Genomic DNA, 26766 nt, shown 5'->3' with positions numbered 1-26766 from the left:
CTGAAAACATTTCTGGACTCAGAATTCTCTTATTCTAAAATTTGCAAACAACTTAATGGAAATTGACATAGCACTTCCATGCCTTCATTTTTTGGCAGAGTCTTTTGACATTGTATTTTAGTTATCTGAAGTACAGTATATGTAAATGTTGAGGACATTGTAATTAAAAAATTAAGTGATTTATTAAGTGTTTATTAAGTGATACTGATATCAACAGTATATATTCATAAACTTATTTCTAAGAATACTGTAAACCATTGCTAAGATTGGAAAAAAAAGGAGATATATGATAGTTTCCTTGATTGATGTCCTTTTAACAGATACGGACATCAGAAACACTAAGATCTATACTGATGTCTTGATCAAGGAAGGGGCTGAAGTCTAGCTCAGCTGGTCATATACCTGATATTTTATTTCGAATCACACTTTCTATCTGACTCTCATTTTCAAAGTGGGAAATGGAGGTGAGCAACAGGTTATATTGTCACTGCTGGCATGGAGAAACTCAGACACCATTTAGTTTTCCTCACTCCACCCCTTTTTACTGTCAGAATTGACACATTAAAAAGCAGCAACCCTGGTTTCCTGGCTCAGGGCAGTGCCTTTGGGGGAAAAACAAAAAAACAAACCTAGGCCTTTCATTCCAGCTTGATTTTAATGGCTTGGAGGAAGAGACTGTTCCATTCTTGTTGGATGTGTTCCTTCTATTGGCTTTGTAGCTGCATTGGAGCTTTGGTTATAGCAATGCTCAGAGAAAAGCTCTAATGAGGCATTTCAAAAATGTTTTGTGATTGTCAAACTGATATTGCCTTTTAAATTCTATAATTTGGGTATTTATAGAACAGATTTTCATATATATGTATATTTCATTTTCAAGACAATAAGGGCATTAATATTTATTGAGCATATACTATTGTCATATACTATACTGGTTATTTTATGTTCTTTCTTATTTCCACCTCATCAATAAACCTGTAAAGAAGTATCAGTTCAGTTTCATAGATAGGAATATCAAGACTCAGAAGACCAAAAGAGGGTTGGAGATGTAGCTCAGTAGTAGAGCTCACGTGTAAGGCCTAGGGCTCAATCCCTAGCACTTAAAACAAGTATCTCACAAATAAATGGGAGAGGTTAGGATTCAATCTGTTTTTTTTTTTTTTAATTTTTTTTTATCATGCTGTATTAGAAAAGGCCATATACCTTTACAAAATACATTATGCATATTATCATAGATGGTTTCATATTAAATTGCCATGTAAAAAAGGAGTATATATGTTGTTCAAATTTGAAATTATTGTTATTTGCTTGTTTTCTTTACAGACCACTTGGAAGTAATTGATCGTGTTCACCAATGAGTTTGCACACAAGCTGTCTTGTATTATGTAGTAGGGTTTCAAAAAAGAGTTAGAATTTTATTGTCTCATTACTGTGGTAGACTGGGATCAAGGTTAGTTATTTTAAAGTATTGTAAAAGTAAAGGAAGATTCCAGTTAAGTATTTAACAGAAGTTACCTTATATCTTAAAATGTAATTGCTGAGAAAATTAAAAGCTTAATCTGAATTCTGCTTAGTTATTTAAAAGAGGAGCAATAGATTAATTCTAGATAGGGAAGAGGGGTGGGAGGGAAAGAGAGGGGGCAGGGGATTAGCAGGGGGGTGGAATGTGATGGTCATCATTATACAAAGTACATGTATGAAGACTTGAATTGGGTGTCAACATACCTTATAATATACAAACAGATATGAAAAATTGGGGTACATATGTGTATTAAGAATTGTAATTTTAAAAAACCCAAAGTACATGTATAATGTCATAAATTGGCACAAACATACTTTATATACAGAGATAAGAAAAATTGTGCTCTATATGTGTAATAAGAATTGTAATGCATTCCACTGTTGTCGTGTATTTAAAAATATAATAAAATCAATAAAAAAGAGGAGCAATATAGTAAAATATGGGCACAGCAAATCAATTGGTCTTTGATTCTGTTTATTTTAATGTATCTCCCTTCCCTATTGGAATATGATATAATTTAGTCTCCTTCATATCATGAAAATTTGGTACGTTTTCTTTTCATGCTGTGACAAATTTATATGCTGTCATTTGCCTTTACCACCACTATAATATGGTTAAATTTATGATTATATTTAATTTGTCTTTTTTTTTTTTTTCATTTAGAACCTAAGAGTCAGTTTTTAATGAAAAAAATTTGGGTCAGGAGCCAAGATCCACCTCTTCACTAACTTGATATTAAACATCTTACCTTTCTGGATCTCAGTTGCCTCATTTGTAAAAAGGACATAAAAATTGTTTAGCTGTATGAAGGTAAGTGCTCAGTTAAGACTTGCCTTTGTTGGCAAACAAAAACTACCACCACTACCAACAATAATAAAACACAGATAGGACAAAACCCAATATAGGCTTCCTGGTAGTTTAAACCCACAATTTTTTTTTTTTTCTCATTTGAAATAATTCTTGAAGTAGACAGTCTAGGACAGGCATAATGATTTTATTAAGTCATAAGAGACCTAATCTCCTCCAATTCTTTGATCTGCTTTCCCTAAGTTGTGACTCTGTTTTTCACAGTCTAAGATAGCTACCAGCCTCTGACCATCACAGCCAAGATACAGGCAGCAAGGCAAAGGTAATGAAGGATATCTCTTCTCTCTTTCAGGAGACTTCCTGAACAAAAGCTCAGGCTGCAAGAAAGATGAGGAAGGGAGAAAAATATACATGAGGGAGGAACAGAGATTTTACAAGGAAAGAGATTAGTTCCAGCTTTTCTATTTTTTTGTTTGTTTTTTGTGTTGCCAGGGATTGAACCCAGGGCTCTGTCCATGCTAAGCAAGTGCCCTACCATTAAGCTACATCCTCAACTCTTTTGTTTTCTTTTCACTTACTTACCTATGACCATTCTTTTTAACCCCTTCCAGGATATCTTGCCCCACAATTAAAACAGGGATCTCCCACCCCTCCCTCTCAAATAAACTTAATCTGGTTAACTACTGGAGTGAATCTATAGCTAAGAAATCTGCCTCTGTTTATGAATGAGAGTTTTGATTTATCCTTTTAGGACCTGGATAGGTAGGGAAATTGTTTTGTATCTATTGGATACTAGGAGAAGATTAAGAACTCATAATTACTTTGTAATTATGCCTGAGGCTCTGATGCCTTTGGGATAATTGATTCCATGCTATCTTGAAATATTTAAAAAATTTTTAAATATACTTACTTATTTTTTTTGTCCTACTTGGTTGTACATGACAGCAGAATGCATTTCAATTCATCATACACAAATGGAGCATAACATTTCAATTCTCTAGTTGTACACCTTGTAAAGATGCATCATTAATGCAATCATACATGTATCTAGGGTAATGATGTCCATCTCATTCTACCATCTTTTCTGCCTTCCTAATCCCACCCCATCCTCCCCTTTGCCCAATCCAAAGATCCTCCATTCTTCCCATGCTCACCCCCCACCCCCTCATCATAGATCAGCATCTACTAATCAGAGAAAACATTTGGTACAATATCTTTATTTTATATTTATGTAGTGCTGAGGATCGAACGCAGTGCCTGTGCATGCTAGGCGAGCACTCTACCACTGAGCCACAAACCCAGCCCCAGGCCTTTAGTTTTTTTGAGGTTGACTTACTTTGCTTAGCATAATATTCTTCAGCTCCATCCATTTACCTGCAAATACCACAATTTTATTCTCTTTTAAGGCTGAGTAATATTCCATTGTGCATATATACCACAGTTTCTTTATCCATTCATCTATTGATGAGCATCTAGGTTGGTTCCACAGTTTGGCTCCTATGAATTCAGCTTCTATAAACACTGATGTGACTATGTTACTTTAGTATGCTGATTTTAAGTCCTTTGAGTATAAACCGAGGAGTAGGATAGCTGGGTCAAATGGTGGTTTCATTCAAAGTTTTCTGAGGAATCTCCACACTGCTTTCAAAAGTGGTTGCACCAATTTGCAGTCTCATCAGCAATGTATGAGTGTACCTTTTTCCCTACATCCTCTCCAACACCTATTATTGCTTGTATTCTTGATAAATGCCATTCTGACTGGGGTAAGATGAATCTTAGAGTAGTGTTAATTTGCATTTCTCTAATTACTAAAGATGTTGAACACTTTTTTCATGTATTTGTTGATTACATGTATATCTTCTTCTGAGAAGTGTCTGTTCCTTAGCCCATTTATTGATTGGATTATTATTATTATTTTTTTGGTATTAAGTTTTTTTGAGTTCTTTATATATCCTAGAGATTAGTGCTCTATCTGATGTGCGTGTGGTAAAAATTTGCTCCCATACTGTAGGCTCTCTCTTTACTTCAATGATTGTGTCTGTTGCTGAGAAGAAGCTTTTTGTTTAAATATATGTCTTTATTTTACTTTAAGTGGTGCTGAGGATCGAACCCAGTGCCTCACACATGCCACACGAGCATTCTACTTCTGAGCCACAACTTCAGCCCAAGAAGAAGCTTTTTAATTTGAATCCATCCCATTTATTGATTCTTGATTTTATTCCTTGTGCTTTAGGAGTCTTGTTAAGGAAGTCGGGGCCCAATGAAGATTTGGGTCTACTTTTTCCTTCTATTAGGTGCAGGGTCTCTGGTCTAATTCCTAGGTCCTTGATCCACTTTGAGTTGAGTTTTGTGCATGGTGAGAGATAGAGGTTTAATTTCATATTGCTACATATGGATTTCCAGTTTTCCCAGCATCATTGTTGAAGAGGCTATCCTTTCTCCAATGTATGTTTTTGGCACCTTTGTCTAGTATGAGAAAACTGTGTTTATGTTGGTTGGTCTCTGTGTCTTCTCTTCTGTGCCATTCATTGGTCTACATATCTATTTTGGTGCCAATACCATGCTGTTTTTGTTACTGTTGCTCTGTAGTATAGTGGAAGGTCTGGAATTGTGATGCCTCCTGCTTTACTTTTCTTGCTAAAAATTGCTTTGGCTATTCTGGTCTCTTGTTTTTCCAAATAAATTTCATGATTGCTTTTTCTAGTTCTATGAAGAATATCATTGGGATTTTAATAGGAATTGCATTAAATCTGTATAACAGTTTTGGTAGTATGGCCATTTTGACAATATTAACTCTGCCTATCCAAGAGCATGGGGGATCTTTCCATCTTCTAAGATGTTCTTCAATGAATTGATCTCTTGATTTAGAATCTCACATCATCCTACTTTAGAGAGGAAATAATCAGCCTATCCATATTTGGATTAGTCAGTCTACTGTTTCAGCCTAGTTTAGCTCAGTGTCTCCTCTTGAAGTGTGAGTCTTATGGAAACACAGGGTGATAAAAGATAGGAGAAGAAGGCCAGTCTTAATGACTGGAAAATGGAAGAAAAGTAGGTTAGTCCCCACTTCTTCCCATTGTTTCTCTTTATCACTCATTTCTCCTTTTTTTGTATGGATTTTTTTGTCTTTTCCAGTTCATAAAAACATGTAACCCTATTTCTGACACCTTTGGCATTATGTTGGTATTTAAAGAGATTTTTTAAAATACATTTTTAGTTGTTGACAGACCTTTATTTTGTCTATTTATTTATATGCGGTGCTGAGAATTGAACCCAGTGCTTCACACATACTAGGCAAGCACTCTACCACTGAGCCATACCCCCAACCCCTAAAGAGATTTTTGTCATTACTTTTCTACCTAATGTACTCAACACTTTCTGTTTCTTTTGTTATGACAGCAGGTGACATTTGAAGAGACTTTATTAAGAAATAGAGTAAAGGTTTAAGTTAATTATCCTTATTATGTCTAGAATAAACACTGAAAAATTAAAACTAGTAGAGGGAAAAAAATATATTTAAAACATTCTCCATTAATCAAAAAAAAAAAAAAAGAAAAAAGAAAAGATAAGACGATAAAAAATAAATATTAAAGAGACAGGATAAATAGAAAGCCCTAAAGAAGATGGTAGATTTTGAATTTAAGATAGAATACCTGTATTTCATTGATTCTAAAACCTCATTGATATTAAGATATACCATCATATGCTACAGAAAAAATCCTGCCAAACTATGACATTGTGCTTTATTACTTACAATATGCTTACTGAAAAAATTTTATTTTACTTTTTTTTTAATCCCTAGGGATTGAACCCTGGGATGCTTTATCATTAAACTACATTCCCAGAGTTTTGTTTTATTTTATTTTGAGACAGAGTCTTGCTAAGTTATTGAGGCTGGTCTTGAGCTTGAGATCTTCCTGCCTCAGCCTCCCAAGTACCTGGTATTACAGGTGTGTGCCACCATACCTGTTTTTTTTTTTTTTTTTTAAATGTATATAATAACATTGTTGGGAAATTATTTTGTAGTTTAAAATTTAACATAGCAGCGACTTTTGGCCATAGGTATTTATGATGCATTACAGTAATAGCTGTTTTATAACCCATTCTCTTATATCAATCTCTTTTGTAGCTTTAGCATTAGTGTATTATTTTGAAGTATTCTAAAATAGCATCAGAATTTTGTCGACATTTCCTATTGACTCAACTCAGCTTTCTCCCCACTTAAATTACATGTTGTTGGAAGTGCTGCAGCTTTTGCTTAGTACTATTAGGAAGTTTTTGACAAATTGACATTTGCCTTAATGTTTTATAAATTGGTCAAATAAAGTTCATGTTCCTTGAAATTTTTTTGGAGGCATTGTCAGTTTCTGTTGGCTGCCTTTGCATTGTTTGGCTGCTAATAGGTAATTCTGTTGCTCTAACAAAATGTAACATGGCATCATCTACTTTGCGTATCTTTGTGTGTGTGTGTGTGTGTTGTGCTAGGGACTGAACCCAGGGCCTTGTGTATGTGAGGCAAGCATTCTACCACCTGAGCTATATCCCCAGTCCTACTTTGGGTATCTTTCTGTCTAGAGTTTAGTAAAGCACTTACTTCTTCCTTTATGAGAAAAAATAAAATTATTATTCTAACATCAAACATTTGCTTCACCAATTTGAGTGCTTCATTTCTGAACTTACAAAATAACTTTTCATTTTAATATCAAATTATAGTTTAATCTTCTTGGGAAGATATTTAAAATGATAATAAGGAACTACTGATAATGCAGAAATTCTGAAGTTAGGACAGTAAGAATAAATTTGATAAAAAATTTATGCATATGTAATGCATATTGTTGTTGGTACTTGACCAAATACAATTTTATTTGTTGTTGTTGTTTGAAGTATTGGGGATGGTACCCAGGGCTTAGTGTGTACAAGGGAAGCCTCAACAACTGAGCTAAATCCCCACATCTTTTTAAATTTTATTTTGAGACAGGTCTTACTAATTTGTCTGGGCTAGCTTCGAACTTGTAATTCTCCTGACTCAGCCACCCAAATGCCTGTGATTATAGGCATATGCCTCTGTGCCCAGCTTCAATCACAATTTTAATATTCCAGTCATTGAAAGATACTCCCTGATTCCTGAAATGTTAAAATGAGAAATTGTGCATTTTAGGATGGATTAAGCACAGAATAAGTAATTTAATTAAATGTAAACAGAGAAAATACTCCACTTAGAAGGCAGAGATTGTCACCTTAGTATATGTGTGTATGTTTGCATGTGTACATACGTACATGTATATATATATTCACACAGTATTAAAAAAAAAAACTGGTTTCACTATATTAGTATCAACTAATATAGACCTTAAGGCAAGTTGGGATATGAAGGCCACTCACATGTGATAAAACATTAAATCTAAGGCTAGAAAGTCTTACATTTATATATATCTAATATTTAAATAAAATTGACAAAATCATAAGGAAAAACAGAAAAGTCCAAAATAATAATGTAAGATTTTCACATATTTGTCTAGTAATGGTGAAACAAGGAGACAAAAATCATTAAGAATATAAAAAAAATAAAATGATTGTGAAGCAAGAATTGTATTTTTTGATCTTCACATTAAAATTTTTCAGCTTGAAATTTTTGCTCTATTTTTTAAATTCATTAAAATTTTTTTTTTTACTTTTTATTTTTTACCTTTTTAAATACACAACAGCGGAATGCATACAATTCTTATTATACAAATAGAGCACAATTTTTCGTATCTTTGTATATAGAGTATGTTCATGCCAATTCATGCCTTTATACATGTACTTTGCTTTTTTTTTGCATTACAATTCTTTTTTTCTTTTTAGAGAGAGAGAGAGAGAGAGAGAGAATTTTTTTTAATATTTATTTTTTAGTTTTCGGCGGATACAATATCTTTGTTTTGTATATGGTGCTGAGGATCGAACCCGGGCGGCACGCATGCCAGGCGAGCGCTCTACCACTTGAGCCACATCCCCAGCCCCATGCATTACAATTCTTAATACACATATGTACCACAATTTTTCATATCTCTGTTTGTATATAAAGTAGGTTGACACCCAGTTCGTGTCTTCATACATGTACTTTGGATAATGATGTCCATCACATTCCACCATCCTTGCTAATCCCCTGCCTTCTCCCTATCCCTCCCTCCCCTCTTCCCTTCTTCTCTATCTAGAATTTATCTATTCCTCCCATGTTCCCCCTCCCTACCCCACTAAGAGTCAGCCTCCTTATATCAGAGAAAACATTCTGGCATTTGTTTTTTGGGGATTGGCTAACTTCACTTAGCATTGTCTTCTCCAGAGCCATCCATTTACCTGCAAATGCCACGATTTTATTTTCTTTTATTGCTGAGTAAAATTCCATTGTGTATATATACCACATTTTTTAATCCATTCATCCACTGAAGGGCATCTAGGTTGGCTCCACAGTTTAGCTATTGTGAATTGTGCTGCTATAAACATTGATGTGGCTGTGTCCCTGTAGTATGCTGTTTTTAAGTCCTTTGGGTATAGTCCGAGGAGAGGGATAGCTGAGCCAAATGGAACCACCATTTATTCCTTTTTTTAAAAGTTGGAATATAATTCGTACAATTCCCTTGCTTTTAGTATAATTGTAGGGTTTTTCAATCATATCCACTATCTAATTTTAGAACATTTTCATCACCCCCCAAAGAAATCCTGTATCCATTAGCATTTATTTCTAATTTCCCCCTTTCCTACCAATAGTTCTAAGCAATCAGTAATCTAATTTCTTCCTCTATGAACTTACCTATTTTGGGCATTTCATACCAATTGAATCATATAATATATGTCTTCTTGCTCTTGGCTGTATTTGTTATTTATTCTGTTGTATTTGACTTTAAAACAAACAATTTTCTCCTTTAAAATCAATCTTTTGTCCTAAAATTATCAAAATATGAAATAGCCTTTGGTTTTGAAACAGCAGTACCGATTCAATGCAAGTCTGACAACCTCTAAACCTAAGCTTTGTTTCTACTCCACCAAGAAGGTCTAAGTTTGATGAGAGGGTATAATGTTTCACAACCTGTTTCCAAAGGGTGAAACTTTCTTGGCTTTACTTCTTTTTGTCATTGTATCCCCAAAGGAATTTTCCTTGAAAGTTGATTTTTGTTATGTTACAATTTATGTTCCCATCTCAACAATTATGTTTTGTTTTGTTACAATTTATGTTCCCATCTCTGTTTCTTCCTTTGCCTATGTATTTTAAACTTGCCAAATATGCAATGTTTAGTTTAAAGGCATTTATTGATCTTACAAATTAATAATTTAAAATCATTGGGCTGGGGATGTGGCTCAAGCGGTAGAGCGCTCGCCTGGCATGCATGTGGCCCGGGTTCGATCCTCAGCACCTCATACAAACAAAGATGTTGTGTCCGCCGAAAACTAAAAAATAAATATTAAAAAAAATTCTCTCTCTCTCTTTAAAAAATAAAATAAAATAATTGGTGTGAATATAAGCAACTTTATTAGTACTTTATTAGTATTTCTGAATACGTAATAGAAAAGATCTATACTTAAGAAAAGAAAATAGGTACTAGAATTTAAGCACTTAACAAATACTGAGGTTAAGTTAAATTCTCTAGTTTAACAAATTCTTTGTTTTTAAAATGAGAAAACTGAAGTGGAGAAGGTCAATTGACTCACCTGTTATGACATAGTAAATAAGCGATGCAGCTAGAATTAGAAAGTACATAATAAAATTTAATTCTGCCTTATTGTTAGATATAAAAGTCATTTTCTGCTGACTATGGTGGTACATACCTATAGTCCCAGCTACTCTGGAGGCTGAGACAGGAGGATCACAAGTTTGAGGCTACCCTTGGTAACTTACACCCTGCAGCAAAATAAGAAATAAAAAGGTATGGAGATGTAACTCAGTGTAGAGCACTTGCCTACCATACCTAGAGGCCCTGGGTTTAATCCCTGTTGAACCCCCCCACACACACACACATCAGACATTTCCAATTCCTTAAGGATCCAACATTTCTTTTTGACATAAGTATTCTTCTTGTCTCTCATTATAAGTGAGGTCTATAAGTGTTAGAACGAGGGAAGGCAGTATGTTATAGGGCAGTACTTTTGAAACTTTAGCAGGCATTATAATCATCCACAGGCTTGTTAAAAGACAGATTGTGGGGCCTACAGCCTAGAGTCTCTGATTTGGGTCTGGAGTAATCCTGGTGGTACTGGCCTGGGAACCCCACACTTTGAGAACCGAGGCTTAAAAGTAGACTTTGGCTTTGGCATTAGTCACTCTCAAGTCTAAATTGTCTCTATGACTAACTGCTCAGTGATCTAGATCAAGCTTTTTAAGCAGTAAGGTTTCTTTTACTTTAAAATAGGGGTGATAATATTTATTTTACAGTGTTGTCATAGGACTTAAGTGAGTTAATATAAAAAATGTTTAATTGTCTTGCTTGGTACATAGGAAACACTAAATAGATGGTTGTTACTGTTACTTATAATAAACATGAGGATCAATCAGTGTTTATGAATCATAAATTCTGTCAGTGTTTTCGATTAGAGAGATTCTTTGTTTTGTCACTTTGAGATATTGCCAGGAGACATACATAGTTATATATACAAGCACATCTCTCTCTTGACTTGTCTTCTTATTTATGGTAGATGTGGCAGAAGAGTGAGAAAAAGCAAAAGGGACAACAACAGATGGGAGGATGTGGAAAAATCAGAACACTCTTATATTACTGATGGGAGTGTAAAATAGTACATCCACTTTGGAAAACAGTTGGCAGGTCCTCAAAAAGTTAAACACACAGAGTTATGAAATTTATCCAGCAATTCTATTCCTAAAGGTATATAATCAAAAGAATTGAAAACATACTAATATAATAGCTTGAACACTAATGTTCACTGAGGAATTATTTTAAAACATCCTGAAAGTAGAAACAACCTAAATGTCCATCAGCTGATGAATGGATAAACAATTGTGGTATATCCATACCATGGAATATCTGTTGAGCTCTAAAAAGGGATGAAGTCCTGATACATGTTACAGGATGCTTGAACCCTAAAAGCATACTGCTAAATGACAAATGCCAGACACAAAAGGCTATGTATTGTACAAGTCCATTTATATGAAATGTCCAGAATAGGCAAATATATATACACAGAAAATAGATTATGAGACAGGAGGATCACAAGTTCAAAGCCAGCCTCAGCAAAAGCAAGGTGCTAAGCAACTCAGTGAGACCCTGTCTCTAAATAAAATACAAAATAGGGCTGGGGATGTGGCTCAGTGGTTGAGTGCTCCTGAGTTCAATCCCCAGTACCAAAAAATAAAAAAATAAAATAGTAGATTAGTAGCTACCCAGGGTGTAGGGGGAAAGGGAATTGGGAGTGATTCTTATTGAGTATAGGTTTTCTTTTGGGGGGTGATGAAATGTTTGAAAATTAGTAACAATGGTCGCATATCCTTGTAAATACACTAAAAAAAAAAAAAAAACAAGAAAGAAAGAAAGCCTGAGTTGTATCACTTAAAAGGGTAAATTTCATGGTCTATGAGTTATATCTCAAAAACACCAAAACCAAAACACACACCTATGTATGTGGGCATAAAGCATGAATGAGAAATAAACCTTTGTTGTCATAAAAAATAATTCTGGGGAAGAGGAGGTGATTCATAGTGGTTAGTCTATGCCACAAATAAACCATTCTAAGCTCTGTAAGTTTTACAAAAATGAAAACCTATTTATCATCATGGAGCCAATCATTCATCATGAAAAACATTTACTTACAACAATCAAGCTTGAGGAACCAGTGTCCTAGAGAAGATAAATCCTAAGCTTCACTATACATAGGGATCACTGGAAAATTTGTTGGAAGATTCCTAAGCCCCATCCCTGAGGCTTTGGGTAGAGCCTGAGAATTGGTATTCCTGACAGTCAGCTCCAGAGGGCTTCTGATCTGAGAGGCTGGAGAACTAAACTCTGAGTAGCATCTTCATAGATTAGACAAATTCTGTGAATTTTATGCCATGTGAAGTTTATCTCAATACAGATACTAAAAATTGCTATAGAAATTGCCGAAATGTGAGTCTTAATGGTTTTGTTAATGAAAAGACAATGTACTATAAAGGCAATCTGTTTGATTATTAATTTCTTCATTTGTAAAATGAGTCACTTTCCTTCAGTGTATTTAGTGAGTACCATCTACGGTGTGGTATGAAAATGAGGTTATTTATTCTTTTCTTTTTGATACTGAGGATTGAACCCAGGGATGCTTTACCACTTAGCTACACCCCAAATTTTATTTATTTGTTTTTTAGTTTTGAGACAGGATCTCAATAAGTTGCTGGGGCCTTGCTAACTTGATGAGGATAGCCTTGAACTTGTAACCCTCTTGCCTCAGCCTTCCAAATTGCTGGGATTACAGATGTGTGGCACAATGCCTGACTGGGGTTTTGTATTCTTTCCAAAATTGTGACCTGTATAAGAATGTGTTACCCTAAAAAAAAAAATGAAAAAAAAAAGGAAAGTCTATGATTAGTTAAGTTTGAGAGAATCTAAGTTAAATAATGCATATTCCAGATTGTTTAAATTATATAATAAATGTATCTTTTTTATTTTTGCTGAGGATCAAATGCAGGGCCTCACATATGCCAGGCAAGTGCTTTACCACTGAACTACACCCTCAGGATATTACTATTGACTTGAACACTATCATAAGTTTATATGTATAAAATCAATTGAATATGAGACATTTATTCTAATTTTTGTAGTAGACTTCTGGAGTTACGGAGATCCTAGTGGAATGAATAAATAAAATTTGAATATTGTGAGACTAACAATGTTAGTATTGTTATTTTGTTTCAGCCTCATTATATTCTACTTGATATTTTATCGACCTATTTATTTGAGAACTTATTGACCAAAAAGATCTTTACCAAATGATTATTGGTTGTGACAGAATAATTTAATAAGGTTAAAAGAATATTTGTGGTTAGTTATTTATCTCTCTTAATCAACAGATGTTCATAGAGCAATTTATTTTTTAAATTTTTTTTCTGTTTTTATTTATTTATTTATTTTGATTCTGTTTTTATTATTAGTTGTTCAAAACATTACAAAGCTCTTGACATATCATATTTCATATATTTGATTCAAGCAGATTATGAACTCCCATTTTTACCCTGTATACATATTGCAGATTCACATCGGTTCCACATCCACTTTTTTACGTACTGACATACTAGTGTCTGTTGTATTCTGCTGCCCTTCCTATCCTCTACCATCCCCCCTCCCCTCCCCTCCCCTCTCCTCCCATCTTCTCTCTCTACCCCATCAACTGTAATTCATTTCTCTCTCTTGTTTTTTTTCCCCTTTCCCCTCACTTCCTCTTATATGTAATTTTGTATAACAATGAGGGTCTCCTTCCTTTACCATGCAATTTCCCTTCTCTTTCTCTTTCCCTCCCCCCTCTCGACCCTGTTTAATGGTGATCTTCTTCTCATGCTCTTCTTCCTTATTCTGTTCTTAGTTGCTCTCCTTATATCAAAGATGACATTTGGCATTTGTTTTTTAGGGATTGGCTAGCTTCACTTAGCATAATCTGCTCTAGTGCCATCCACTTCCCTGCAAATTCCATGATTTTGTCATTTTTTAGTGCAGAGTAATACTCCATTGTGTATAAGTGCCACATTTTTTAATCCATTCATCTATTGAAGGGCATCTAGGTTGGTTCCACAGTCTAGCTATTGTGAATTGTGCTGCTATGAACATCAGTGTAGCAGTATCCCTATAGTACGCTCTTTTAAGGTCTTCAGGGAATAGTCCGAGAAGGGCAATAGCTGGGTCAAATGGTGGTTCCATCCCCAGCTTTCCCAGGAATCTCCATACTGCTTTCCAAATTGGCTGCACCAATTTACAGTCTCACCAGCAATGTACAAGTGTACCCTTTTCCCCACATCCTCGCCAGCACTTGTTGTTGTTTGACTTCATAATGGCTGCCAATCTTACTGGAGTGAGATGGTATCTTAGGGTGGTTTTGATTTGCATTTCTCTGACTGCTAGAGATGGTGAGCATTTTTTCATGTACTTGTTGATTGATTGTATGTCCTCCTCTGAGAAGTGTCTGTTACGGTCCTTGGCCCATTTGTTGATTGGGTTATTTGTTATCTTATTGTTTAATTTTTTGAGTTCTTTGTATACTCTGGATATTAGGGCTCTATCTGAAGTGTGAGGAGTAAAAATTTGTTCCCATGATGTAGGCTCCCTATTTACCTCTCTTATTGTTTCTCTTGCTGAGAAAAAACTTTTTAGTTTGAGTAAGTCCCATTTGTTGATTCTTGTTATTAACTCTTATGCTATGGGTGTCCTATTAAGGAATTTGGAGCCCGACCCCACAGTATGTAGATCAGAGCCAACTTTTTCTTCTATCAGACGCAGTCTCTGATTTGATATCAAGCTCCTTGATCCATTTGGAGTTAACTTTTGTGCATGGCGAGAGAAGGGGATTCAGTTTCATTTTGTTCCATATGGATTTCCAGTTTCCCAGCACCATTTGTTGAAGATGCTATCCTTCCTCCATTGCATGCTTTTAGCCCCTTTATCAAATATAAGGTAGTTGTAGTTTTGTGGATTAGTCTTTTGTCCTCTTTTCTGTACCATTGGTCCACCCGCCTGTTTTGGTACCAGTACCATGCTGTTTTTGTTACTATTGCTCTGTAGTATAGTTTGAAATCTGGTATCACTATGCCACCTGATTCACGCTTCCTGCTTAGAGTTGCTTTTGCTATTCTGGGTCTTTTATTTTTCCATATGAATTTCATGATTGCTTTATCTATGTCTACAAGAAATGCCATTGGGATTTTGATTGGCATTGCATTAAACCTATAGAGAACTTTTGGTAATATTGCCATTTTGATGATGTTAATTCTGCCTATCCATGAACAGGGTATATTTTTCCATCTTCTAAGATCTTCTTCTATTTCTCTCTTTAGGGTTCTGTAGTTTTCATTGTATAAATCTTTCACCTCTTTTGTTAGGTTGATTCCCAAGTATTTTTTTTTTTTTTTTGAGGATATTGTGAATGGGGCGTTTTTCCTCATTTCCGTTTCAGAAGTTTTGTTGCTGATATACAGAAATGCCTTTGATTTATGCGTGTTGATTTTATATCCTGCCACTTTGCTGACTTCATTTATTAGTTCTAGTAGTTTCTTTGTAGACCCTTTTGGGTCTTCTAGGTATAGAATCATGTCGCCGCAAATAGTGATAATTTAAGTTCTTCTTTTCCTATTTTTATGCCTTTAATTTCTTTCATCTGTCTAATTGCTCTGGCCAGTGTTTCGAGAACTATATTGAATAGAAGTGGTGAGAGAGGGCATCCCTGTCTTGTTCCAGATTTTAGAGGGAATGCCTTCAGTTTTTCTCCATTCAGAATGATGCTAGCCTGAGGCTTAGCATAGATAGCTTTTACAGTGTTGAGGTAAGTTCCTGTTATCCCTAGTTTTTCTAATGTTTTTGAACATAAAGGGATGCTGTACTTTGTTGAATGCTTTTTCTGTGTCTATCGAGATGATCATATGGTTCTTATCTTTGAGTCTATTGATGTGGTGAATAACATTTATTGATTTCCATATATTGAACCATCCTTGCATACAGGGATGAATCCTACTTGATCCTGGTGCACAATTTTTTTGATGTGTTTTTGTATTGGATTCGCCAGAATTTTATTGAGGATTTTTGCATCTAGGTTCATTAGAGATATTGGTCTGTAGTTTTCTTTCTTTGAGGTGTCTTTGTCTGGTTTCGGAATCAGGGTGATGTTGGCCTCATAGAATGAATTTGGAAGAGCTCCCTCTTTTTCTATTTCCTGAAATAACTTGAAAAGTATTGGTATTAATTCTTCTTTAAAGGTTTTGTAAAACTCTGCTGTATACCTATCCGGTCCTGGGCTTTTCTTGGTTGGAAGTCTTTTGATGGCTTCTTCTATTTCATCCATTGATATTGGTCTGTTCAAATTGTGTGTATCCTCCTGACTCAGTCTAGGCAAATCATATGACTTAAGAAATTTATCGATGTCTTCACTATCTTCTATTTTATTGGAATATAGGTTTTCAAAATAATTCCTAATTATCTTCTGTATTTCTGTAGTATCTGTTGTGATGTTGCCTTTTTCATCCCGTATGTTAGTAATTTGAGTTCTCTCTCTTCTTCTCTTCGTTAGCATGGCTAAGGGTCTGTCGATCTTATTTATTTTTTCAAAGAACCAACTTTTAGTTTTGTCAATTTTTTCAATAGTTTCTTTTGTTTCAATTTCGTTGATTTCCGCTCTGATTTTAATTATTTCTTGCCTTCTGCTACATTTTCTGTTGTTTTGCTCTTCCTTTTCTAGGGCTTTCAGATGAAGTGTGAGCTCATTTATTTGTTGTTTTTTTCTTTTTTTGAGGAATGACCTCCAGGCAATGAATTTCCCTCTTAAAACTGCTTTCATTGTGTCCCATAGATTCCGATATGTTGTGTCTGTATTTTCATTTATCTCTAAGAATTTTTTGATTTCCTCCTTTATGTCTTCTGTAACCCATTGATCATTCAGTAACATATTGTTCATTTTCCATGTGATGTAGGATTTTTCCTTCCTTCTTTTATCATTGATTTCCAGTTTCATTCCATTATGATCAGATAAAATGCATGGTATTATCTCCACCCCTTTATATTTACTGAGGGTTGCCCTATGGCATAATATATGGTCTATTTTTGAGAAGGATCCATGTGCTGCTGAGAAAAAAGTATATCCACTTGATGATGGTTGATATATTCTATATATGTCAGTTAAGTCTAGGTTATTGATTGTGATATTGAATTCCATAGTTTCTTTATTCAACTTTTGTTTGGAGGATCTGTCCAATGGTGAGAGAGGTGTGTTGAAGTCATCCATAATTATTGTGTTGTGGTCTATTTGATTCTTGAACTTGAGGAGAGTTTGTTTTATGAACGTCGCAGCACCATTATTTGGTGCATAAATATTTATAATTGTTATGTCTTGTTGGTGAATGGTTCCTTTTAACAGTATATAATGTCCTTCCTTATCCCTTTTGATTAACTTAGTCTTGAAGTCGATTTTATTCGATATGAGGATGGCCACCCCTGCTTGCTTACGAGGACCATGTGTGTGGTATATTTTTTCCCATCCTTTCACCTTCAGCCTGTGTATGTCTTTTCCAATCAGATGTGTCTCCTGGAGGCAGCATATTGTTGGATTTTTTTTTTTAATCCATGTTACCAGACTATGTCGCTTTATTGGAGAGTTTAAGCCTTTAATGTTTAGAGTTACTATTGATATATGATTTGTACTTCCAGCCATGTTTGATTATTTATCTTTTTTTTTTTTAATTTAGATTGTTTCTGCATGATTAGCTTTTCCCCCGCCCTCTGTCTTTACTGAGGCACTTCCCACTGTTGGTTTTGGTTATTGTTTTTCATTTCTTCCTCGTGTAGTGTTTTGCTCAAGATGCTTTGCAATGCTGGTTTTCTGGCTGCAAATTCTTTTAACTTTTGTTTATCATGAAAGATATTTATTTCGTTGTCATACCTGAAGCTTAATTTTGCTGGATACAAAATTCTTGGTTGGCATCCATTGTCTTCAGTGTTTGAAATACATTGTTCCAGGATCTTCTCGCTTTCAGCGTCTGTGATGAAAAATCCATTGTTAACCTTATTGGTTTACCCCTTAATGTAATCTGCCTCCTTTCTCTTGTAGCTTTTAAAATTTTCTCTTTGTTCTGTATGTTTTATATTTTCATAACAATGTGTCTTGGCGTTGGTCTACTGTGATTTTGTATGCTCGGTGTCCTGTATGCATCTACAATTTGTATATCCGTTTCTTTTTTTATTTCTGGAAAGTTTTCTATAATTATTTCATTCAGCAGGTTGCTCATTCCCTTGGTTTGAACCTCTGTACCTTCCTCTATCCCGATGACTCTTAAGTTTGTTTTTTTTTATGTTATCCCATATCTCTTGGATGTTTTTCTCTTGATTTTTTACCAGGTTTTCTGAGTTGGCTAGACTCTTTTCAAGATGATATATTTTGTCTTCATTATCTGACGTTCTGGCTTCTACTTGCTCCACTCTGTTAGTGATACTCTCATTTGAGTTTTAAATTTGGTTTATAGTTTCCTTCATTTCTAGAATTATTGTTTGATTTTTTTATAATCTCTATCTCCTGATAAAGATGCTTATTTGCTTCTTTTATCTGTTTATGTAATTCATTTTAAATGTGTTCTTTCACTGTTTGAATTTGCTGTCTTATATCCTCTTTAAGGTTCCATTCCATCTGTCTAAGGTATTCCTTGAGTTCTTTTTTTGACCATTTTTCTGATGCCTCTAGGTCCTCCTGAATATTTAGGCTGTCCTGCATTGTTTGTACTCCTTGCTTTTTCATGCTGCTCATGTTACTTCTTGTTCTGTTTGACTGCTGAGTTACTGTTTACTCCTATAAATTATTTGATGCTTGGGAGGAAAGGTATTAGAAGGGAAGGGAAGAAGTCACTAAAGAGAATGAGAATAAGCAGGTAGAATTCAAGGAAGGGGGAATAAGGAAATTGAAAAGAAATGAAACGACAAAAGAAACAAAAAATAGAAAATAAAAAAAGAAAAAAAGAAAAAAAATTAAAATTAAAATTAAAATAAATAATAAAAAATATTTAAAAAATTTAAAAAATAAAAAAAATGAAAAAACCCCCAAATAATAAAAAAAATTAATAAATGCAATCTTAGAGTTTGATTAACTTCTCTTCCAGTAGGTGGAGCTGTGCCCACTGGGCCAAGCTTCTCCTCTCAATACGCGGGAACCAATCACTGTGCAGCAGCTCCTCCTCCCAGACTGGGCGGGTCTCCAATTCTGAGTGCCTAGGGCCTTTTCTTGTGTCTAGTCACTTCCCCACTTTTCCTCAAGCCAGGCCCTGCTCACTGGTGACGCTCACCACAATACTGGCTACACGCCAGGCCTGCTGCTCCCGGGAGCCCTATTTTCTTGAATGACTGGGGACATTCTCCCTGTTTGCCATTCCCTCAGACCCTAAGTTTGTGGAGCTTGGGGCTGAGAACCCTCATTGAATTTTGCTTGCCCTCCGGTAGCCACGCCCCTGGTAGCTGGTCCAAGAGACCTCAGTTGTCAGCACTGGTGGGAGCGGTAGCCGGGGGTTCCGCGCCGCAGGTCCCGCGCCACTCCTGATTCCCTCGGTCTGACTATCGCGCTCACGGGAGAGCTGGGAGGGGCCCTTAAGGTTTCCCCGCTGTGTGGAGAGGGAGGGCTAGGGGGTTACACACCTGTTGCCGCCGGTTTCAATGAAGTTTTCTCCTCTGCCTCATTCTGGTGACGTCAGTTCTCTGCCATGGTGGTATCCCATGCAAATGGTGACAGTTCATTCCCTTTGCTGGGTGACCAATGCAACAGGTGGGTCATGACTGGCTCTCCCAAGCCCCGTCTCAATCCTGCTGCCACTGCCTATGAAGGCTCGGTTGGTATTAACCTCCGCAGGTTCAGAAAGGCCGACCAGTTGTTTCCACAGGATCTTTTAGTGCTGAGTCACAGCGGTTTGTCTGCGAGATGCAGGCGAATGGGAGCTTGAATTCGAGCAATGTATTTTGAAAATTAGGTTGAAACTAAATTAAGCTATACAGAAATAATTTTGGCTCCCAATATTTTAATTGGGGAAAAGTGATTTTATTCCTTTTTTTCTCATTTTGAGCTGTTTTCCAAAAAAAAAAAAAAAAAAAATTGGGTTCCTCATTACCATCTTTACTTGGAGTTTTTTTTTTTTTTTTTATAATAAGCCAAATGTTTTCTTATGTAGTTTGAACTTTAAATTTTTTGTCCTATCTTTTTAATTTTGACTAAAAATATCTCTCCCCTGATTTTCTTTAGTAATCTATTTTAAGTATTATTTTTGACAAGTTATAATCTATTTTTAAAAAATATTTATTTTTTAGTTGTAGGTGGACACACAATCTTTATTTCATTTTTATGTGATGCTGAGGATCGAACCCAGTGCCTCACATGTGCTAGGCGAGCACGCTACCACTGAGCCACAAGCCCAGCCCAAGTTACAATCTATTTTTATCCCTTTTCTAGAATTTTTTTGTTGTATTAATAAGTCTTTCAGATTGAATGTTATTAATGTGACATTGGGAATTCCATATGTAGTTTTAAAACACCTTTTTAGGACCTGACTATAACTCTTTCTGTATTTCAGATGAGGTGGAGGACCAGCCTACAACAGTATTATTTTCTCTCAGCTACATGTCTACTAATCACTCTTGAAGCTGTCCCTATAGACATCGACAAGACAAAAGTACAAAACACTCAACCTGTGGAAAGTGCAAAGATAGAACCACCAGTAAGTGAAGTGGGTGGAATTATAACTAAATTAATTATATCTAACTGAAGTAAAATGGAAACATTATAACTAAAATATTGCAAATATTCATTACTTGTAAAATTGGACCTTTAGGCTGTATTTCTGAAATAGAAATAAAAAGAGTATGTGACAGGCATAGGCTGTTTAACATTAGCCAGTGTTTATTTAATGTTATTAGTACATAGAAGAATTAATCAATACATTTCAATGTAGAACTAACTAGCTAAGAAAATACTGTTATATGCAAAGGAGAGACAGATGGCAATGAGAAGAAACCAGTTCGTATTACTGGTTAAATCTTCCTTGTTTAAACCATATAATAAATGTATCTTTATGTTATAATAACATGGTATTGGTTCAGATACAAAAGTCTAAGAAATTCAGCTTTTTAACCTCAATAATTGAAACTATCACAGTAGATATTTCTTAGTGCCATTTTGCTGGAAATTGCTTCTTAAAGATTGATATCTTTAAGATGAGCACACTTGTACATGCCTGGCATCCCAGGTGGATTGCAAGTTCAAGGCCAGCCTCAGCAACTTAATGAGGGCTTAAGCAATTTAGCGGGACCCTGTGTCAAAATAGAAAGTAAAAAAGTGGTATGGATGTAGCTCAGTGATAGTGCATCCCTGGGTTAAATCCGCATTCCCCCCGCCACTCCAGAAAAAAGATGATTGATTCAAATATGGAAAAACTTTCAGAAGCATTACCATTTGTTTTTTAATTTGAAGGATACTGGACTTTATTATGATGAATATCTTAAGCAGGTGATTGATGTGCTGGAAACAGATAAACATTTCAGAGAAAAGCTCCAGAAAGCAGACATAGAGGAAATAAAGGTAAATGTAACTAAATACTTATTTAAAAAACATTTAAGCATATCAGACTCTGAGCTAAATGCTGAGGATACAAAGATGAGAGTTTTCCTAGCCCTTAATGAACACTTAGGGGAAAATCACATTCAGAAACAGATTATCTGGATGGATAGATGGATAAATGGATGTTGCATTATATAGAGGTAGAGGACAGACACATAATCCAATATGAAGCAGTGGGGAAAGGCCAGAAGTCATTCTTGGTAGATAGTATATATGCCAGAAATCAAAGAAATACCTGGAAAAAAGACAGACTGGACGGTATCCTAGGCAAAAGCACAAGGGTACAAAGACAAGAAGTACCTAGAAAAATGGAAGTAGTACCTATTCCTGAATCCCAGAGTGGGAAATGGAATCCATGAATGGCCAAAATATGAGGCTGGAAATAGTCATGGGTCAGATCTTGTATATCAGATGAAGGGGCTTGGATCATGACTTGAGGATAGCGGGAAGCTATTCAAAGGTGTAAGACCGGACCCCTCCCCCCACTCCGGGGGACATGGTCCTTGGTCATGTGCAGAGAGCCCTTCCTCCTGGGAAATGGGGTGTGGCTGGATTGCTAGACTTATAAGCGCTCACTTTAGTTCATTTTTCCATTTGTGATAACATGGTGCTAAACAATTGATAAAGGGCTTGCTTCTGGGTTGGGGTTTCCTGTGTGGGAAAGCAGCTTTCTCGCTTTCATCTACTGAAAGTCAACCTCTTAACATAAGGATTTGAAAAATAAAAGAATGAAATCCTATATGCAAATGTTATGCTATTTGAATAAAAGATTTAAAAATCCAAGGATTTTGGTATCCATTTAGGTCCTGGAGTCAGTCCCCCATGGATACTAAGGAAGAACTGTCCTGTTTTCTTTATTCATCCATCAATTGATGAACATTTGAATTGTTTATATTTCTTTTGGTTCACATGAATAATGCTTCTATGAACATTTATGTTCAAGTTATTGTGTTAATATGTTTTCAATTCTCTTATGTGTACCTAGGAATATAATTGCTGGCTCATATGATAACTCTGCTTTTAATTTTTTGAGGACCTTCCAGACTTATTTTCCAAAGTGGCTGCACCATTTTACAGTTCAATTTTTTAAGTTTCTACTTTATGCTTTAAATATACTTTCCTAAATTATGTGATTTTTTTTAGACATATTGATTTTTAGAATTACAAACTGAATCTCTTCTGAGATGCTTTTTGATTATAATTAGGTGAGTTTATCTCAACTAATCAAAGTGTTTATCACTAATTATTATAACCCTCTTTTAAATATGTTGCATATGGTCTAAAAACTGAATGTAATAGATAAAGCTAACTTTTTTTCAATTTTGTTGATAGAGTGGGAGGCTAAGCAAAGAGCTGGATTTAGTAAGTCACCATGTGAGGACAAAACTTGATGAACTGAAAAGGCAAGAAGTAGGAAGGTTAAGAATGCTAATTAAAGCTAAATTGGATTCTCTTCAAGGTAAGTGTTAGAAGGTAGGAAAATTTCAGTATTTGGTTGTTGAGGTCAGTTTACATGAGACATGTCATGTTCTTCTTGTCAAAATTATTTGTATTGATTTGACATCTCATAATTTTTAAGATTTAATTTAATTTTTTGAATAGATAGTATATCATTCAAAAAATTCAAATGAAGACCCATGCAGTGGTACATACTATAATCCCCGCTATTTGGGAGTTTGAGGCAGGAGGATTATAAATGTAGCCAGCCTTTTCAATTTAACAAGACCCTTTCACAAAATAATTTTTTAAAAAGAAAGGGCTGGGATGTGGAGCAGTGGTAGAACACTTGTAAGGCACTGGGTTAAATTCCCAGGACCACAAAAACAAATAAATATGAAAATTCAAATTATTAGCTTTAAATTATTTTATCAATAGAAAGAACAAAAAGTAATGTATTAAGCCACTGACTTAAAAGAAGAAAAGCATCACATTCCACCTCCCATGCTCCCCTCCCCCACCCCACTGTGAGTCACCTTATTTCAGAGAAAATATTTGGCATTTGTTTTTTTGGGATTGACTAACTTCACTTACCATTATCTTCTCCAGTGCCATCCATTTACCTGCAAATGCCATGATTTTATTCTCTTTTATTAATGAGTAATATTCCATTGTGTATATATGCCACATTTTTTTTTATCCATTCACCTACTGAAGGGCATCTAGGTTGGTTCCACAGTTTAGCTATTGTGAATTGTACTGCTATAAACATTGATGTGGCTGTGTCCCTGTAGTATGCTGTTTTTAAATCTTTTGGGTATAGATCGAAGAGAGGGATAGCTGGGTCAAATGTGGTTCCATTCCCAGTTTTCCAAGGAATCTCCATACTGCTTTCCATATTGGCTGCAACAATTTGCAGTCCTACCAGCAATGTATGAGTGTACCTTTTCCCCCACATCTTCACCAACACTTATTGTTGTTTGTCTTCATAATAGCTGCCATTCTGACTGGAGTGAGATGATATCTTAGAGGAGTTTTGATTTGCATTTCTCTAATTGCTAGAGATGATGAACATTTTTTCATATATTTATTGATTGTATATCCTCTTCTGAGAAGTGTCTGTTCAGATCATTGGCCCATTTATTGATGGGGTTTTTGTTTTTTTGTTGTTTAGTATTTTGAGTTCTTTATATATCCTAGAGATTAGTGCTCTATCTGATGGGTGAGGGGTAAAAATTTGCTCCCAAGATGTAGGCTCTCTATTCATCTCACAGATTGTTTCTTTTGCCGAGAAGAAACTTTTTAGTTTGAATCCATCCCATTTATTGATTCTTGCTTTTAATTCTTGTGCTATAGGAGTCTTATTAAGGAAGTTGGGGCCTAATCCCACATGATGAAGATTAGGGCCTACTTTTTCTTCTGTTAGATGCAGCATCTGTGGTTTAATTCCTAGGTCCTTGATCCACTTAAGTTTTGTGCATCGTGAGAGATAGGGCTTTAATTTCATTTTGTTGCATATAGATTTCCAGTCTTCCCATTACCATTTGTTGAAGAGGCTATGTTTTCTCCAATGCGTGTTTTTTGTACCTTTGTCTAATATAAGGTAATTGTAATTTTGTGGGTTAGTCTGTGTGTCCTCTATTCTGTACCATTGGTCTACCAATCTGTTTTGGTGCCAATACCATGCTGTTTTTGTTACTATTGCTCTGTAGTATAGTTTAAGGTCTGGTATAGTGATGCCACCTGCTTCACTCTTCCTGCTAAGGATTACTTTAGCTATTCTGGGTCTCTTATTTTTCCAGATGAATTTCATGATTGCTTTTTTCTATTTCTATGAGGAATGCCATTGGTATTTTGATTGGAATTGCATTAAATCTGTATAATGCTTTTGATAGTATGGTCATTTTGATAATATTAATTCTGCCCATCCAAGAGCACGGTAGATCTTTCCATCTTCTAAGGTCTTCTTTGATTTCTTTTTTTAGGGTTCTATAATTTTCATTGTATAGATCTTTCACTTCTTTTGTTGATTCCCAAGTATTTTTTTTTTTGAGGCTATTGTAAATGGGGTAGTTTTCCCCATTTCCCTCTCAGAGGATTTGTCACTGATGTACAGAAATGCCTTTGATTTAGCGGTGGGTGTTGATTTTATATTGCTACTTTGCTGAATTCATTTATTAGTTCCGGAAGTTTTCTGGTGGAGCTTTTTGGGTCTTCTATAGAATCATATTGTCAGCAAATAGTGCTAATTTAAATTCTTATTTTCCTATACGTATCCCTTTAATTTCTTTCGTCTGTCTAATTGCTCTGGCCAGTGTTTCAAGAACTATGTTAAATAGAAGTGGTGATAGAGGGCATCCCTATCCTGTTCCAGTTGATGGACATCATTATCCAAAGTACATGTATGAAGACATGAATTGATGTGAACATACTTTATATACAACCAGAGATATGAAGAATTGTGCTCTATATATGTAACAAGAAATGTAATGCAAAAAAAAAAAAAAAAAAAAAAGAGGAAGAGCAACATCATAGGAAACCAAAAGAAAATCTAATTAGAATAATGTCACATATGGAATAGAACAATTGTCAGAGAGCTAACCCTACAAAAATCACCAGGCCCTCAGGAGCACGGTGGTGCATGCCTGTAATCCCAGTGACTCTAGAGGCGAGACAGGAGGGTTGCAAGTTTGAGCAATTTTGTAAGACCCTATCTCAAATGAAAAATAAAAAGAACTGGGGATGTTGCTCAGTGGTAAAGCTTGCCTGGGTTCAATCCCTAGTACTAAAAAAAAAAAAAAAAAAAAAAAAAAAACCAAACAAGAAATAACTATACAGTTTCATAAAGGAATTCAAACCATTAAAAATCAGATTATCAATGCTCTCTAAACTATTGTTGAGCACCGAAAAAGAAAGCTTCCATATTCTTGTTCTGTATTGATACCAAAACCAAAGTTATTGTATCACAAAAATAAAATCTTGGGCTGGGGATAAAGCTCAGTTGGAAGAGTGCTTGCCTCGACTGCACAAGGCCCTGGTTTAATTCCCAGCACCATAAAAAATGAAAACCCCCAATCTTTTCTTTCTTTTAGTTTTGTGGCACGGATGATCAAATCCAGGGCCTGTGTAAGTGGGGAAAATGCTTCACCACTGAGGTATACCCTAAGCTCAATAACATAGTCTTACAGCAAGTAAATTTATTTTAGGAATGCAAATTTGATTTACTATTAGGAAATCTAATACTATAAACCATTTGAATGAACCTAAAGAGAAAAAAAATGTTTAAAATATTGATGTAGCTATTCTTCTATTCTGCATCAAAATATGTGTATATGAGTCAAACATTTAAATGTAAAAAAATAAAATTTCAAAAGTAGTAGGTGACAAAATAGGTGAATTTCATTTATTATCTCAGAATGGCCTTTCTAATTACGAGTCAAAACCAGAGGGCTAGATTTGGCCAATGCGAGATCCTTCAAGCTGGTTCATGTGTCCTGTGACATGCCCCCATATGTTGGTTGTGCTCTTCTGGTGGTTGATTGTGGTTAATAAACACATTTGTCTCTGTGTGTGTGTGTGTGTGTGTGTGTGTGTGTGTGTGTGAGAGAGAGAGAGAGAGAGAGAGAGAGAGAGAGAGAGAGAGAGAGAGATTGACTCCAGGGGTGGTTTACCACTGAGCTACATCTCCAGTCTGATTTGTTTATTTA

At 35.3% G+C, this 26766-nt stretch overlaps 1 protein-coding gene across 3 annotated transcripts in view; it reads left to right on the top strand.

Moving 5' to 3' along the window:
- The window catches only part of Nucb2 (nucleobindin 2), a 52853-nt gene that overhangs the window by 2768 nt on the left and 23319 nt on the right, over positions 1-26766 (top strand). For 2 of the 3 annotated variants that reach the window (XM_046438169.2, XM_046438170.2), the window contains exons 2-5: positions 2183-2329; positions 20580-20723; positions 21476-21583; positions 22955-23081. In XM_046438169.2, the coding sequence (XP_046294125.1) occupies positions 2324-2329; positions 20580-20723; positions 21476-21583; positions 22955-23081 (385 nt within the window). In that variant the 5' untranslated portion in view covers positions 2183-2323. The remainder of the gene's footprint in view (positions 1-2182; positions 2330-20579; positions 20724-21475; positions 21584-22954; positions 23082-26766) is intronic. The other variant, XM_046438168.2, reaches the window with a different exon arrangement.

This window comes from Marmota monax, unplaced genomic scaffold, assembly GCF_021218885.2.
Source record: "Marmota monax isolate L192 unplaced genomic scaffold, Marmota_monax_Labrador192_F-V1.1 WCK01_AAM20220418_F8-fsc00061, whole genome shotgun sequence".
Taxonomy (NCBI): Eukaryota; Metazoa; Chordata; class Mammalia; order Rodentia; family Sciuridae; genus Marmota; species Marmota monax.
This window is presented reverse-complemented; position numbering and strand designations above follow the sequence as displayed.